General features: G+C 41.2%; 1 protein-coding gene across 1 annotated transcript in view; it reads left to right on the forward strand.

Moving 5' to 3' along the window:
* The window catches only part of ksr2 (kinase suppressor of ras 2), a 304,655-nt gene that overhangs the window by 47,223 nt on the left and 239,597 nt on the right, over positions 1–17,835 (forward strand). Inside the window, exons 2-3 of the mRNA XM_048555715.2 lie at positions 3,163–3,303; positions 13,006–13,156. Coding sequence (XP_048411672.1) covers positions 3,163–3,303; positions 13,006–13,156 — 292 coding nt within the window. The remainder of the gene's footprint in view (positions 1–3,162; positions 3,304–13,005; positions 13,157–17,835) is intronic.

A 17,835-nucleotide genomic window follows, 5' to 3' on the forward strand; every position in this document is an offset into this window, starting at 1 on the left:
GAACTTTTGGCCTTTAGTTTAATTCCTTCCTACTAAACGGGGTGGGGGGCGGGGGGGAGAATGAAACTTATCGTTCGTAAACAGCTTTTCACCTCCTCATTCAAAGTCTGTGCTTACCCATAGTGCCCTGCTGCTGGAACCTGACACCACCTGGAATTAGCTTCTAACTCCACAGCAATGTCAACCAGAATTTAACTTCTTTGAAGTTGTACCATACCCAATAAGTGCAACGAACACCCGCTTCCAGAATTTTCCTGGTGTTACTTGGACTTGAAGAGATTTAAAGAAAATTCCAAGTTTCCCCGAAAATCAAGGATCATCACTGGATTTCATATTTATAACATACACGTCAAATTCAAAACTCTCTCCAGAAAACACTATCCAGACGCTGAGGTCATTGTGTCACAGATTTATTTTCCCATCACACGTAGAATGCTATTTAAACATATAGTTAAAAAGTGGCCTTTACAACCAAATCTATTTACAGTTTATTTTGTGAATTTAAGTGTGTAGCAATTCTGAGCTATCTTTAGACTTTATGACTGCAAGTATACATTATGTACAGCTATTGTCTATACATTTCCTTTACTTTTCAATGTGACAAGCTTAATTTATAATTCTGCATTGCATAATCATGTAGAAATTAAAATATAATTTGGTATAAGGATAATTTAATGATTCATTTCTAAATATATTTAGTTTTCAGCATTTGAAAGCTCTTTCTCTGTCCTAGAGATGTTTATTGTTTTATCATAGTTTCACTTCTTGTCACATGCCGTTGCTGTTCTATTAAGTATACCTGTTGAATTCCCAGCATCTCTTTGATTTATTACTGTTCCATTTCTGTCAAAATCCTGTTTCTACAGAAACAATAATAAAAAAGATGATCTCTGGTCAAATGTTTTCCTTTGCACAGCTAACTGCTTTTCCAGTGTTAGCAGATGATTCATTAGCAGTGTTTTAATTATACCTCAAAAATCTTCATTCTGAATCTGACCATTGTAACAGGGTCAGTATTGATGCAGTCACACAGTGATACATTAAATTAAGTTAAACATCCCTAATTAAAGTCCAAAGGTTAATGGTTGATGATCCCACAAAAAAAAAATCAATAGTGGTATAATATTAGCAGAGTTTCAGATGTTTGGACTAAATGGGCCCTTGCAATATTTAAATAGCTTTTTAAAAGAATTCTTTCACTGGATATGGACAACCCTGACTTAACTAGCAATATTTTGCCAATCCCTAATTGCCATTCATGGGATCGAGTCATGTTTTGAACTGCTGCAGTCCATGTAGTGTGTGGCTTGGAGTGGGGGGATTTACAAGAGTGTTCCCGGGCATCTGCTACCTTTGTTCCTGTAGGTGGCAGAGGTTGGAAGCTATTTTTGGAGGCACCTCGGTTAGTTGCTGCAGTGTATCTTGTACGGAAACTTGTAGGTGTGTTGTGTGCTGGCATTCGTACGATGGAGTGTTTGTTGTGGTGTAAGTTATGCCAACAAACAGGGCATCTCTGCCCTGGGTGGTGTTGAGCTTCAGGACTGTTGGAGCTGCACTCACTTAGGCAGGTGGATAGTACTCCATCACATTCCTGACATGCTTTGTAGATGTTGGGCAGGCACTGGGGAGATAAAGAGGTCACTGTGGTTGGAACATCATCAGTGAAGCCTCTGATGAAGCGCTGTTATGTTTCCCCCCCTGGTATTTAACCTTTGGGGCCCATTGGAGTTGATCACCTCATTTCCAGTTTTTCTTTGCAGTGGTGTGTGTGCATATAGGGACTAATTCTGTGTCCATTGATGGCTTGCTTGGTGGAGAACCATGCAATTGCCATGCTTGTCTCTGTTTGGCCTGTCGTAGGATCCCGATGTTGTCCCAATCGAATTGGTGGTTTTCCTTGTCCGTATGTGTGGAGACGAGTGAGTATTGGCCGTGTCTTTTTGATGCTAGTTGCTGTTCATGTATTCTCGTGGCCAGTTTCCTTTCTGTCTGTCCAATTAATGTCTGTCGCTGTCTTGCATGGAATCCTGTATAAATCATGTTGGTTCTGTCCATAGTGGGTAAAGGGGTCTTTGGTTCAAGTTAGCAGTTGGCATAGTGTTGACATTGGTTTGTGTGCCACTCTGATTAAGGACTTAATCTATGAATTAAGGACTTGATCCGTGTGTGTGGCCTTTCTGTGCACCTTTTGTCAGAAGTAGATGTAACAACTACCATGCAAAGACTGTGACAAACATTACATTGAACAGACAGGAAGGAAGCTAGCTATGAGAATACATGAACACCAACTAGCAACAAAAAGACTCGACCAGTACTCACTTGTCTCCACACATACAGATTGTGGACTGTTTGACTGGGGCAACGTCAGGATCCTAGGCCAGGCCAAGTAGAGACAAGCACAGGAATTTCTGGAGGCCTGGTTCTCCACCAAGAAGGCCATCAATAAGCACTTCGAATTAGACCCTATGTACACACCATTGCAAAGAAAAGCCGGAAATAAGGTAGTCAACTTCACAGACCCTAGAGTTTAAATACCAGGCAGGAAAACACAACAGTGCTGCATCAGAGGCTGCATTGATGACGTTACCCAGCAGGGTAATGAAATGTTTGCGCACTAGCGAACCAGCTCGGTGAGCGAACCAACCAAGCATTCACAACCCGAGCTACAAATCTACTCAAGAACCTTAGGTAGGTTAATTGCTACAGAATCTCAGCCTCTGAATGATGGTTGTAGCCAATGGCTGGTCCAGTTAAGTGTCTAGACCATGATTACCCCCAGGATATTGACAGTGGAAATTCAGAGATGGTAATAACATTGAATGTCAAGAGCAACAATTAGATTCTCTCTTGTTGGAGATGGTAATTGCCTGGTACTTACATGGCACACATGTTATTGCTAATAATAGGCCAAACCTAAATATTGCCCACATCTTTCCACTTATTGACGTGGATTGCTTCAGTACCATCCAACACTCATTGCCCAGACTCATCGGGAGAAAATTTTAAAATTGTGAACAAATGTTAATTATTTGCTTCCATCACTGTTGGTGACAAATAAATGCCAAACGCCATCTTTTGGTTTGACAAGGATTTATGCACAGGCTTCCTTTGGCAGATTAATTCACTGTTTTCTAACAATTCTTTTTTCCTTCTTTGTTTTAGGGCAAACTAGTGAAGTATTTCAGCCGCCAGCTTTCTTGTAAACGCAAGGTTTCCCTGCATGAGCGAAGCGCTGAGTTAGAGGGATTTCCTCACCTAGTGCATTGGTTCCGGATTGTAAATATTCGCAAGGAAGTGATCAAGGTAAACGTGGTGTAAACTCCCTTATTCTTTCCAAACAACATTGTTAATATGATACACCATTTGAGATGGTAGAGGACCAAACATAGTGCGAGGTGGATTAATTACCTGCATTCCATTGTACCATTTCAATTGAATTTCAAATTTTTCTACATTTCTTTTCAATTTCTTTTTCAGTATCAATTGGTAGTTAAGTCCCCACTTCACTCAGGTACATTTTGATGTGCGTAATTAAAACGACTATAAAATGCGGAAATTGAAAACATAGCAGCTATTTTTGTTCAAATTAGAAGCTCAGGGAGGTCACAGTCTCAAAGAATTGGTCTTTGTTGCGTTCACTGATCTCATCTTGAGTCATGACTAGCTCCTATAAGAGGCTTCAGCATTCTAGGCTAGGAAACCCCGAGTGGCTTCCTGTTGCTGAACCACAACAACAGCATTTATAAGCTTAAATGCCTATACTTAATGTAAGAAAATGCCCCAAGAGTCATGGTTATAGAATCATAGAGATTTACAGCATGGAAACAGACCCTTTGGTCCAACATGACCATGCCATCCACATATCCTGTGTAAATTGAGTCCCATTTGCAAGCATTTGGCCCATGGCCCTCTAAACCCTTCCTATGCATATACCCATCCAGATGCCTTTTAAATGTTGTAATTGTAGCAGCCTCCACCACTTCGTCTGGCAGTTCATTCCACATACACACCACCCCCTGCATAAAAAAGTTACCCCTTAGATCCCTTTTATATCTAAACCAGTCTCATTTTAAACCTATGCTAACTAGTTTTGGACTCCCCCACCCTGAGGAAGAGACCTAGACTATTTACCCTATCCATGCCTCTCATGATTTTATAAACCTCTATTAGCCCCTCAGCCTCTGATGATCCAGGGAAAGTAGCCCCAGCCTATTCAGCCTCTCCCTGTAGCTCAAACCCTCCAACCCTGGCAGCATCTTTGTAAATCTTTTCTGAGCCCTTTCAAGTTACACAACATCCTTCCTATAGCAGGGAGACCAGAATTGCACACAGTATTTCAAAAGTGGCCAAACTAATGTCCTGTACAGCCGTAATATGACCTCGCAACTTCTTAGTTCAGTGCAATGACAAATGAAGGCAAGCATACCAAGCATGTTCTTCACTATCCTATCTACCTGCAAATCCACTTTCGAGGAACCATGAACCTGCACTCCAGGGTCTGTCTGTTCAGCAATATTCCCCAGGACCTTACCATTAAGTGTATAAGTCCTGCCCTGATTTGCCTTTCCAAAATGCAGCACTCCACATTTATCTAAATTAAACTCCATCTGCCACTCCTCGGCCCATTGGCCCATCTGGTCAAGATCCTGTTGTACTTTGAGGTAACCTTCTTTGCTGTCCACTGCACCTCCAAATTTGGTGTCATCTGCAAATCATTCTCCCTACGTTCACAGCCACATAATTAATATAAATGATAAGAAGCAGTGGACCCAACACTGATCCTTGCGGCACACCACTGGTCACAGGCCTCCAGTCTGAAAAGCAAACCTCCGGCATCACTCTCTGTCTTCTACCTTTTGAACCAGTTTTGAATCCAAATAGCTAATTCTCCCTCTATTCCATGCGAACTAACCTTGCTAACCAGTCTACCGCGAGGAACCTTGTCGATGCCTTACTGGATAAAGGTGGGTTTTGAGAGCTGAAGTTGTTGGACTTGGACAGTGGGCAAGAAAAGAATGAGGTTACATGTTGCTGTGGCTGACAGCAACCATCTTCTCCCAACTATTAACTAGATTGTGGCTTTGGATGGGGAATAGAGATAATAGAGATATTAGCCCAGGAGAGGAGTCCCAAATTGTGAGTTCCCTGACTTTCTGACTGACTGACTCTCTGCACTTCAGTTGAATGACAATTCTGCCCTGTTAGCTCTGTTGCTGTCCCTAAAGATACTTTCAGACCTATTGAACATTTACAACACCCTTTGTATTTAATTATTTCATGGGATGCTGGCTGGGCCTGTGCCTGTTTATTGCCTGTGCCTAGTTGCCCTTGAGAAAATGGTGGTGAGCTGCCTTCCTGAACTGCTGTAGCCCATGTGCTGCAGGTAGGCCCAGTGCCCTGAGGGAGGAAATTGCAGGATTTTGACTCAGCAACAGTGAAGGAACGGCAATATATTTCCAAGCCAGGATGATAAGCAGCTTGGAGGGGAACTTGCAGATGGTTGTGTTCTCATGTATCTGCCCTAGTCTCTCTAAATGGAAGAAGCCATGAGTTCGGAAGGTGCTGACTAAGGACGTTTGGTGAATTTCTGCATCTTGTAGATAGCACTCACTGCTGCTCTTGAGGATGGTGGACGGACTGGGTGCTTGTGGATGTGGTGCCAATCAAGGCAATCCTAAGCATTTCAGTTTTGTTTTAGCCTTCATGAGCGTCATTCATGATCAAGTGTTGACAGAGAACTGTGTCGAGCTCTTTAACGGTGGGAACATGATGGCTAATTGTACTCTTCTTACCTAACGTTCACAAATGGGTATTTCCAGCAGATGTCTCTGGTTAAATGTGTTTTTTATTCACAGAATAAATATCACTGAAACCCAATCATTAGCTTATTGCTGAAGGTGGGATCTTTGCCAAAAATATTAGCTGTTGATTCGTGCATACTACAATGACTGTTCCATTTGTAGACGCAAGTCTTTCTTTCTATTGTACTGACAAGCTGGCTGAAATTAACTAACTGATGAACTCAGATGGATCTGAGACATTGCTGATCCAGCAGAAAATGAAAAGATTCCAAAGAATCAGGCCATTTAGCCCATTATATATTTGCTGACTGAAAAGGAACTATCCATCTAATCCCAACTTCCAGCTCTTCGTCTGTAGCTTTGTTGTTATTAGTACCTCCAGTACCTTCCTATTATTATTTTAAATGTAGTGCAAGTTTGGCCCTCTGTTTCTCTTTTAGCTTTCAGGCAATGAGTTTCAGACTATTCTGAATGATAAAAATTTTCTTCACCAGTCTTCTAATTCCTGTAAGACAATGTAGTTGACCTCTTTTCCCATGGAAAAGTAGATCCTTCTTATCCACAGCATCTAAGCCCCTCATAAATTAAAAGTTTCTTCAAGTTAATTGACCCTCCTTGTTATCAAGTTAGTCAGACTTAATCTTACCTTGACAAATTCATCTTAACTGACCTTGTGTAATCTGTGCCTCTAAATTACAATTTATCTCCCAGAACATTTCCAAAAAAAGTCTTACCATTAGGCCAGGCTAACTTGCTTATAATTAGTCAGCCTATCTCTCCCTCCGTTTTAAACAACAGTACAATGCTAGCTGTCTTTCACTTCTTCAGTACCAAGTAAGTAGCCAGAGAGGATTGGAAAAGGATGGCTGGACTTTCTGCTGTGACTTCCCTTGCTTCACAGCTCCTGCTTTATCTCTTGCTTCTGTGAAAACACAAAAGTGCTCATTAAAAACAGGATTGGTTAATATTGACATCACTGGGCTAGTAATCTAGAGGTCCAGGCTATTGCTTTGGGGCTATGAGTTTGAATGTCACCAGAGTAAATGATGAAATTTGAATTTGATTAACAAAACTGGAAATGGTAAAAACAATCTAACGGTGACCACAGTCATTTATTGTAAAAACAAACCCATATGGTTTACAAATGCTGTTTAGGGAAGGAAATCTGTTGTTCTTACCTTTCTGTTCTATGTAATTTCAGACCCACATCAACCTGACTCTGACTCTGGACTGTTCTCTGAAATGGGACAAACCACCCAGTTGTGTTAACCTGCTACAGACAAAAAAAAAAGCTGGAAAGCCTTAGCCAGCCTCAAGCGTTGGAAGCCACAAAATTAAATCCAGAAACAAAAACAGGAATCGCTGGAAAAGCTCAGCAGGTCTGGCAGCATCTGTGAAGAGAAATCCTAGTTAATATTTTGGGTCAAGTGACTCTTCCTCTAAGGAGGGGTCACTGATTTCTTTCCACAGATGCTTCCAGACCTGCTGGGCTTTTCCAGCGATTTCTGTTTTTGCTCCTGACATACAGTATCTGCAGTTTTTGTTTCAGTTTTTACTTAAAATTAAAGCCAGCCTTGTTAAACTTGCAAAATCGTCCTAACTAACATCTGGGGGCTTGTACCCCAAAATTGGGAGTCCAAACGAGGTCCAAGGAAGAGTGTAGGAGGGCATGACATATGATAAATTAGTACGATTTATCAAACTAATAAAACAAATAGAAATAAACTTAACACTTATGAAAGACTTTTTTTTTAGGAAATCATTGGCTTCTCTCTAATCAGGCTTATTGACACCTGTCGTCATTTATTTTTACTTATCCTGTTGCCTGGACCTTGCACTGTGAACATTGCATTACTCCACCCTCAAGCTTCTTTAGGTTCACACACCTGGTTACGAGGCTTTCTGATTTAGACCATAAGACATAGCAGTGGAAGTAAGGTCATTCGGCCCATTGTGTCCACTCCGCCATTTATATCATGGCTGATCGGCATTTCAATTCCACTTCTCTGCACTCTCCCCATAGCCTTTGATTCCTTGTGAGATCAAGAATTTATTGATCTCTGCCTTGAAGGCATCTAACGTCCCAGCCTCCACTGCTCTCCGCGGCAATGAATTCCACAAGCCCCCCACTCTCTGCCTGAAGAAATGTCTCCTCATTTCCATTTTAAATTTACCCCCTCTAATTCTAAGGCTGTGCCCATGGGTCCTAGTCTCCCTGCCTAACAGAAACAACTTCCCAGCCTCCACCCCTTCTAAACCATACATTATCTTGTAAGTTTCTATTAGATCTCCCTTCAACCTTCTAAACTCTAATGAGTACAATCCCAGGATCCTTAGCCGTTCATCATACGTTAAACCTACCATTCCAGGGATCATCTGTGAGAATCTCCGCTGGACACGCTCCAAGGCCAGCATGTCCTTCCTGAGGTGTGGGGCCCAAAATTGGACACTGTATTCTAAATGGGGCAAAATAATAGGTATAATTTTTAGCTCTTAGATTATATAACTGCCCTAAGAGACAAAAATCTGAATTGAAACACTGTACTTACCGACGGCTCACCTACCTGCTACCTTCCTTGATTTTTTTTTGCTTGTGTTTTTTTTGTTTACCTTTCAACCTCTGGTTCTACCTCCTACTTGTGCTGCTGCAGCGCTGTGTCTCGGATTACTGCTCTTTTATATCTTAGTGATATCTTTAGTTTTCGAAGTTCACTATGGTAGAATTAATGACTTCCAAATTGCTTACATTTTAATAGATGCATAGTTCTTAGTAACTTGTTTTTTGGTAGTTACTGGTAGCATTTAACTTTTTCATAGAATGTAGATCTCCATTTTTAGTCCGAAATGTTCCTTTATCCAGCAGAGGGCAGTATTAAACTGAAGAATACAGCTGTCTGAGGGTGACAGTGCTCTGCTCTGTCACAATTTGTTACTTAATGTGTTTCACAGTTTAAGAATTGTTGCTTAATCAATCCATTGTCTATTCATCAACGTAATAGACCTGTAAAACAACAATGAAAATAATCTCCTGGGGAATTGCACTTTTTTTTGCTTGAAAGAATATGCTTTTGGTTTTGAATCAGTAATCTTACAATTCTACTGAAAAAAATCAGGTGGAAATGTGTGCTGAGCTATAGATGGAAACATTGGGAGTGCTGTTAGGAAGAGAGGAAACAGGCCAGTTGGAGTAGGAGTTTAGTGAAAGAATTCTCAATTGTGAAGCTTACACAACTGTAGGCATGGCCACCAATGTTGGCAGAAAGGTTAATCTCAAAGGCGAGTTAGTTCAAGTCAGTGCAACTGCGCAAGGATCAGAGTGATCGGTGAATTACATGGGATAGGATAAAGGCAGTGGAGTTTTGCAATGAGCTGCAGTTTAGAGAGTGAAGAATAAAAGGCTTTGCAGAGTTTATTTCACTTTGTGGACTGTCAAGATGAATAAGATTTTGAGGAGCACCTTGACTGAGTCTGGAGGCTGGGGATAATACGGACATTGAAGGAAGTGGTCTTGTTGATAGAGATAACGTAGCTCAGAAGATCATCTCTAGGTCAGTGTTACAAATAATCTTTCTCAGTCTGAGAAAGGAAAATATAAAACATGTAGAATAAAAAAAAGCTGGATTTACAGTTCTGATTGATCATAAAATGCATTCAAATACGCTTCATTTTTCTGTACAGGTATTTACCCAATTTTAATCTAATCTGTTGGTTAAGATAATGTTCAGTTTAGGACACCACATCTTAGAAAAGATATATTTCCCTGGAGAGGATATAGCACAGGGTAATATCAGGAAGCATTCTTTCACATAATGGGTTTTGCAAATCTCAAGTTCTTATTCTCCACCCCACCCCCCCAAACACCCTAAGTAGCTGTTTCTACCTAAGTTGAAAGTTTCATTTGGTGAATTGTTGTTAGGAAAGGCTTATATGGGTTACAGAATCAAGGCAGTGAGGTAGAGGTGATTATAAAAATCAGCAAGAATCCCACTGAATGGCAGAATATCTAACCTGAGCAGGTACTTTGTTGTGAATTGGGCACCCATTTAAAGAACCACTTCATTTTCATCTCCAGTCCTTTAGTGGAATTGATAATAGAATAGTTGAGAAACTACTCCCGCGTCAACATTTAAAAATAACTTAAATAGGCATCACTGACTAGACATAGCTGTAGTTATTGGTGACTGTCCCAGATTTTCTAAACGCCAGATCATTGTTATTGCAGTGTAGTTGAGTGTGACTTATGGGGAATCTGGAATCCCCAATGCACCACACTCCAGAGGAATTGCCTAGGACATTGAAGATTCCTCTGGGGCAACATGTCTGTGGCTGAAACCCTCCGAATTTCTCCATTGTAAATCAGAGACCACAGAGTTCCGATGAAATTTAGTAAACAGTTCTGGAAGAAAAGTTTGACTGTTAAGTATCTAGTTTCACTCTTGGGTAACTGTTAAACTGACACAATACTTAATTCCCACAGCTCAACTACACCTCCCCTTGATTTCTTACACCCCTCACACACCTGGAGACCCAATCCACCCCCTACCACTGGTTGTACAGTTGGTTTCAACTCCCCTATTCTAGATGCCCACCCCTTTCCCTGCCAGCACCACCACTGCCAGACACAGCCCTTGACATTTATCCAATTTATCAGAAATGGAACAACTTGATACACCTTCTACGTTTGTGGAATCCAATTAGATTTAACGTCAGGCAAATAGTGGTAACAGATACACTATGTCAAACATCCCACAGAGCACATTGGTTAGTCAATGAGACAGATCAAGACAGATTGCTCAGATTTCTCCGAAGTGGCTCCCAACCTCCCCGGACGTTAATGAGACTGCAGGTTACTGAAGCTCATTGAAACCTTACAGGAGATTCTAATTCTTCATTGCTGAATACTTAGCTCTGGAACTCTTTCCCCCCACCGACTGCCACCCTCCTACTTTATTAAAGACCGTCTCAACTGTTCATGTTCTGTTAATCCAGCTGTACAATTAAACACTGCCTTTCGGTTTCCTCAGCTACACTAAGCTATTAATGGCATATGGCTTCCTCTAGTCCCTCACAGATCCCAGGGATTATCCTGAGCCCTAAACCTTATACTTGGCTCCTTTCAGACATCTTCCACATCCTAATTGCTTGAAAACCAGAAAGAACAAAGAACAAAGTTGCTGGAAAAGCTCAGCAGGTCTTGCAGCACCTGTGAAGGAAAAAACAGAGCTAACGTCGTGGGTCCGGCGACCCTTCCCTAGAACTGAATCCATTCTGTGGAAGGGTCTTTGGACCTAAAATATTAACTGAAGGAAAAACACAAACACAAAAACACAAATAACTGCTTGGAGCTCTGGGATGAAACTTATTCTTCCCCCTAAGTACCTTTACTGACTCGAAGTCCAAAGCTCGTAGCTTTCACCTCTAATACCTCTGTCCAACTGACTTAACTCTCTAATCCTTGAATCTGTCTGAGTGGTCTGTTGAAACTTTCACAGCAAGTTAGACTCTCGTTACTAAGCCGTACTGAATATAACTATGATTGTAGAACATTCAAATGTATCAACTCCATAATACCATCTGTTCCCTGAATGTTATGATGGTCACAGATTGTTGGCTTCCACAGTACAAAATGAATATAAAAAGACAGTTTCTTTATAATTTGACAAATGCCTGACTGTCCTGATCTCAAACCTATCCAGACCCCACTCCTTCTATCTCACCAGGCCCCTGCCATCCAGATTCCACTCCCAAACTGACCGTCTGTTCCTGGTTCGTCTCCTCCCCATTTCCATCCAAGCCCCACTGACTCTAGCCAGAGATCCCTACCTACCGACCTGAACCCATCCTCACTCTCCATCCATACCCTACCATAGTATGTGCACCTGAACTATACTCTCCATCCTACTCTATTCCCAGCCTCCATTTAATCTCAGCCCCTCTATTCAAACCCACTACCCACTCTCCATCCAGTTCTAATTGAGTGCGACTTGTCTCTTACTGTGTGACCTACTGTAGCCTTTCATGATTGGGGTTTTCTGATTCTGGTCATATCCAGCAGTAGTACCTCTCCATACAGAGTTGCTGAAGTTCCCAGGGTTCTGAAATCCATTATTTCTCCTGTGCTACTCATTACTTGAGGTAAAACAGAAACAATGCTCATAAAACAGTTGCCCAATCTGTTTTCTGTTCTGACATTTTATCACTAAGTGCACAGCAAGGTTGAAGTAGACACGCTTAAACAGTATGACAGTGACCTTCTTCAGGCAGAGCACTGAGTATAGGAGTTGGGACATCATGTTACAGCTGTACAAGACATTGGTAAGGCCACATTTGGACTACTTTGTACAGTTCTGATACAGGAAGGATGTCATTAAACTGGAATGGGTGCACAAAACATTTACAAGGATGTTACAGAGACTGGGGGTTTGGGTTATAAGGAGAAGATGGATAAGCTGGGACATTTTTCCCTGGAGCATAGGAGGCTGAGGGGGCGGGTGACCTTTTAGAGGTTTATTAAGTCATGAGGGGCATAGATAGGGTGAATAGCCAAGATCTTTTCCCCATGATAGGGGAGTCTAGAACAAAGTGAGAAGGGAAAGATTTTAAAAAGTACCTGAGGGGAAACTTTTTCACACAGAGTATATGGAATGAACTGCCAGGGGAAGTGGTAGAAGCAGGGACCAGTCCAACATTTAAAAGACATTTGGGCAGGTATACAGATTGCAAGTGTTTAGAGGGATATGGGCCAAACCCGGGCAAATGGGACCAGTTCAGTTTAGGAAACCTGGTTGACATGGAAAAGTTGGGCCAAAGGGCCTGTTTCCTTGATGCATATCTCCAAATGTTGTGATCACAGACCCAGCAACAGTTTGGGATTTACTTTCTATTTACTAGTTAAAAGTTGACTTAACTACACCTGGGACCAAAATTGCCCAAATATTTTAACATGTTAACCAGAAACAACCATAATGGACAACACCAGTGGTTGAAATAAAGGGTAATAAAATAATGAGGGCACAAATTGGGTACATTGGATTAGGGTGCTCTTCTTCTGGGGGACCACCAACATGCCCGAATTGTTAGTTTCTATTTTTGTGCGTGTGCAGTAGGGACTCAAACTGACAAATGAATTGCAGCACGAGGTCACTAAAAACACAATGTGCATTCAGTGTTCTTCATGATTTGAGCTTTCTTTTTATGCCCTTAGGACATAACCCCTGATCAACTGACTCTAGAAGCTCTTTTAGAGATGACCGACGAGGAAGTGTGTGAAACAGTGAAGAAATACGGAACAAGTAGCGAGGAGTGTGCCAGATTAAATGCCTCACTGTCCTGCCTAAGAAGAGTATATAAATCAGGTGAGTCACTTTTCCTGGTTGACAATGTATGTGGATAGACCTTGGGTGAGGTCTGCCTTAGGCTGGGTTCCCATATCCTCCATAATGACCCATCCATTCACTATCCAGACTTATTCATCTTGAATCCCAGCTTTGATCTGCTTGGAAAATGTACTGGAGTCTAGCAACATTGAAGTCCTAGAGCAAGAAATGAAGTAGGGGAGCGGCTGGGAGTGTGGGGGGTGCAAAATTGGAATGTGTAATTGGTGGTTTATCTGCTATCATCTCTGTGTGTGGCACGTATCCTCATTGGACCTTTCCAGTGTCCTTCCTTTAACTGCAGTCATCAGTGTGATGTAAATTCTGAGTTGGGGACTGAAGGAAGGACGTATTCTGGGCCAGAGATAATGGGAACTGCAGATGTTGGAGAATCCAAGATAATAAAGTGTGAAGCTGGATGAACACAGCAGGCCAAGCAACATCTCAGGAGCACAAAAGCTGACGTTTCTCTGATGAAGGGTCTAGGCCAGAAACGTCAGCTTTTGTGCTCCTGAGATGCTGCTTGGCCTGCTGTGTTCATCCAGCTTCACAGTTTATTATCATGTATTCTGGGCCCATTTGTCATGAATCCCACAGTGACTGACCGACATCCTGAGACCAGTCTGAGTTTCTCTGGCCAGTGATCAGATTTTTGTTATAGAAGCTTTGGACTTCTCTCATGTCTGGCTGCAGCATCAAATATTGGTAACCTTTGCATTAAATTCTGTTGCTTTGGTAGCTAGCTAAATGATTTCTTCTAATCAGTTCCTGAGATATGCTGATGGAGTTTTAGTTACAGGGCCATGGCAACAGTGGAAGACATAGATGAAGCTTCAGCATTTCAGGGCAAAGCCTCATCTGTTTGATCAAACTTTTCCCCCAGAAGATGAGGCTGATATTGGACAGGATCAGCCACTGCAACAGTGCTGGCCGTAGCAGGATGAGAAGTGTTGTAATATTACATTACCACTAGAGGGTAGAAAGACATCAGCAAATCTTTTCTTCCTGCAAGCTGTGCCTTGTTTGCAAAGATAGTTTTAAGAGATCAACCTTGAAATGCACTGAGCTTCAGTTTTCTGTTTTAATCTGCTGGTTATTTTTTCTTCTTTATTTTGCCACCAATTTTCTCCGCTGTCCCTCACAAAGGCATGAAAAAATCAGAGGAACAATTTCAAAATCACTGGATGTCTTGGCCAGGTAAACATTGCTCATGTAAAACTGGTTAAGGAGCGTAAGCTAGCTGGTCTCCCTCAGGCTTTACTGGTTATCATTCAGAAGTGGGATTTTTCTCAGTTTTCCTCCAGTCTCATTCAGGAGGGTGGGTTCAGTTCGGGGCTGCCTTTATAGCTGCTCCACTTGAATTCAACTCTCTCAGTACAGACAAACATTTTAATCCAGAATGCTTTTTTGGTAACTATTTACCACTGTCTTGACTTTCTGCATCTACAAACTCTGAAGTGCAATCAAAATAAACATTTCTTCTCCATATATACATCTACAGTTGATTCATTTGCTGCAAAATTCTTGAAAAGTTTGGCTTTTCAACATAATTCTTGTTGAAATGCCATTGGAAGCCATGCCCCTTAAGATGTGAGGTGTCAGATTTGCCAAAAGTGATTTAATGAGCTCTAAAGTGATATGTTATTACAGATAAGTTTTAGAATATTTACATCTGAAGAGGAAATAATTTTGGGTTTTGACTTGAACAAGAAATCATACCTGACATTTTGAGGTAGATTTTGACTGAGATATTCATGCAAAAAACCTTTTTTTTAGTTTCTCTCAACTTGCTTTCATATGATTAAATGTTTTCACTTTCACACAAAGTTTAAAACTGAGCCCATTTTCCTTAAATTTTACTTTTATGCTTTTTTAAAGGGTTTTTTTTGCCAACAACAGTAAAATTGTTTTACTATTTGGATTATCTGTTGTGCATTCAACAAAACAAGTAATTTGGGGGCCAAGAGGCATTAATCCAAAAATGCAGACATTATTTTCCACATTGCTTCCATGGCTGTACTGTAAACTCAGTAACACAAAATTATTTTACGCATATCAAAGTCTTGACTGGATGCAGCAGTAGAAACTTAGCAAGAATTACATGCCACATTTTCAAGCACTTCTCTTTTCTAAAGGTCAGAAGTCAAACAACACCAGGTTATAGTCCAACAGGTTTACTTAGAATCATAAGCTTCTGGAGTGCTGCTTTCTCATCACTTCACCTTACAAAGGAGCAGTGCTCCGAAAGCTTGTGATTACAAATAAACCTGTTGGACTATAACCTGGTGTCATGTGATTTATGACTTTGTCCATGCCAGTCCAACACCGGCACCTCCACATCATCTCTTTTCTAAAATTCTCCTATTCTTTTTCCATTAGTCTCCAGCCTCAGTTAAGTGAGCAGGCAGTTAACCTTATGGTCTGTCTCACTCGGGAGTCACCTTCAAATCAGATGGCTCTGGTGCGAGACCGAAAATCTAGACTATAGCATTGAGAGAGTGCTACATTCTTGGCTATGTTGGATGAGACATTAAACTAAGTTTCCATTTGCCTTGTTAGTTGGAATACACATTTTTGAATAGCATTCTTTTGAAGAAGAGCCAGGGAGTTATCCCTAGTGCTCTGCCAAAACATTACATCAATCACCGATCAACAGGTAATTTGATCATTGTCATATTGCTTGTGCCTATTTGCTGTGTATAAACTTGCTGCTGCCATTCCAAAATAACCATAGTGTCTACATTTAAAAAAGTACTTAATGAGCGGGGGATACACTTTGGGACAGCTGTGTTCCTGTGAAAGGTGCTACATAAACGCTAGAATAAACACAAAAAAACTGTGAATGTTGGCAATCTAAAACAAAATCAGAGTGCTGGAGAAACACAGCAGATCTGGCCACATTTGTCGAAAGAAAAGCAGAATTAACATTTTCAGACCACTGGACTCTGTGTATTTCTCTGAAACTATTCCGTGACTGCTAGTGTTTTATTTTGTTCTGAATCTGGTTCCAACAAGGCACAGAGTAGTGATCCTGGTGACCCCACCTCTTGATGTATTTTCTCCATTTGCGCCTTTGGGGAATGCTTGGCAGTGATCCGGAGCCTGAGTTCGGTAAGAACACTGACATCAACTCACTCCTTTCACTGACTGCCCTAGCATCAGTAACAGTAAGTGGTTTCTGCTGTTGAAAAAAAACTGTCATCTGCTTTTGGCATCTGAGGAATTGAAGCATCTCGAAAAACTGTATAAAACTACCAATTTGAAAAAAAAAGAAAATAAATAAAGTCACTGTTCCGTGGAGCATAATGAAAGAAATAATGACTATTTTGAGTCCCACGCAGAGATTGTTTTGGTGTGATTGCATTGACAGCTGCATACGGAAATCCCTGGAACCTACACATTTTCAGTATTGACATTTTAAATATCTGGTGAATTAGTATCAACAATGTATTTTGTGTTGACATAAACCAGCTCTAAAATAACAAAGCGTTATTGGACAGAAGGAGGCTATTTGGACAATTCGCATCTGTGCTGGTGGTAACTTTCCAACTGGAGCCGTTCTCTTGCCCTTTTAGCAAATTCCAAACTGTGGAAGCAAAACCAGACATTATTTTGATTGTGTAAATGTAAAGAGTTCTGTCACATAAGAACATAAGAAGTGAGAGCAGGCGTAGGCCAACTGACCTGTTGAGCCTGCTCTGCCATTCAATAATGGCTGATCTTTTTGTGGACTCAGACCCACTTAGCTGCCCACCCACCATAATCCTTAATTCCTTTACTTTTCAAGAATCTATCTACCTTTGTCTTAAAAACATTCAGCGAGGTAGCCTTAATTGCTTTACTAGGCAGGGGATTGCACAGATTCACAACCCTTTGGGTGAAGAGGTTCCTCCTCAACTCATTCCTAAATCTGCTTCCCCCTTACACTGAGGATCTGCCACCCTACTTCGAGTTTCATCCACCAGTGGAAACAACCTCCCTGTTTCTATTTTATCTATTCCCTTCATAACTTTACATATATCTGTAAGATCCCGCTTTATTCTTTTAAATCCTAATAAGTGCAGTCCCAGTATACTCAACCTCTCCTCATAAGCTAACCCTCTCAATTCCGCAACTACACAAAGACTTTTTTGTGTTAGTTTCTTGGATTCAATTTAACATTGTTGGGAGGACGGTTGCAACTATAAGTTAATTTATTCATGGCTTCAAATTGCTATGTATAAGGACAGATCTGAAACTAGCTAACAATTAATGTCCCTATAATCCATGTCATTGTAATGACTGATGTGAGATTTGATAGAAAGCACAGACACCATGGAAGCAATTTCCAAAAATCTAACTTACACAAGTGGCCACTTTTGGCTCCAGCTTTTAGAAATTGGTCTAAATTTTACCTGGGTTCATGTTACTTGCCCCACCGTTAGATAAGCCGTAGCAAACAGAGAGTGGGTGATTCCCATCCCTCTTCCCCCAACTGCCCACTGTGGAAGAAAGAGCTACCAGCTAATCAGATTGCTGAGACATCTGGAACTGCAAGTCATCTGGGGTAGGTGACAGGGTGAGGTGTTGAAGGGGGGAAACGAGGTGGGGCATGGTTTTGTAGGGAAGGCAAACTTGCACGTGTGGTTATGATCTTCAGGAAGAGGTACCCTAATAGACCT

Source organism: Stegostoma tigrinum, chromosome 26, assembly GCF_030684315.1.
Source record: "Stegostoma tigrinum isolate sSteTig4 chromosome 26, sSteTig4.hap1, whole genome shotgun sequence".
NCBI lineage: Eukaryota > Metazoa > Chordata > Chondrichthyes > Orectolobiformes > Stegostomatidae > Stegostoma > Stegostoma tigrinum.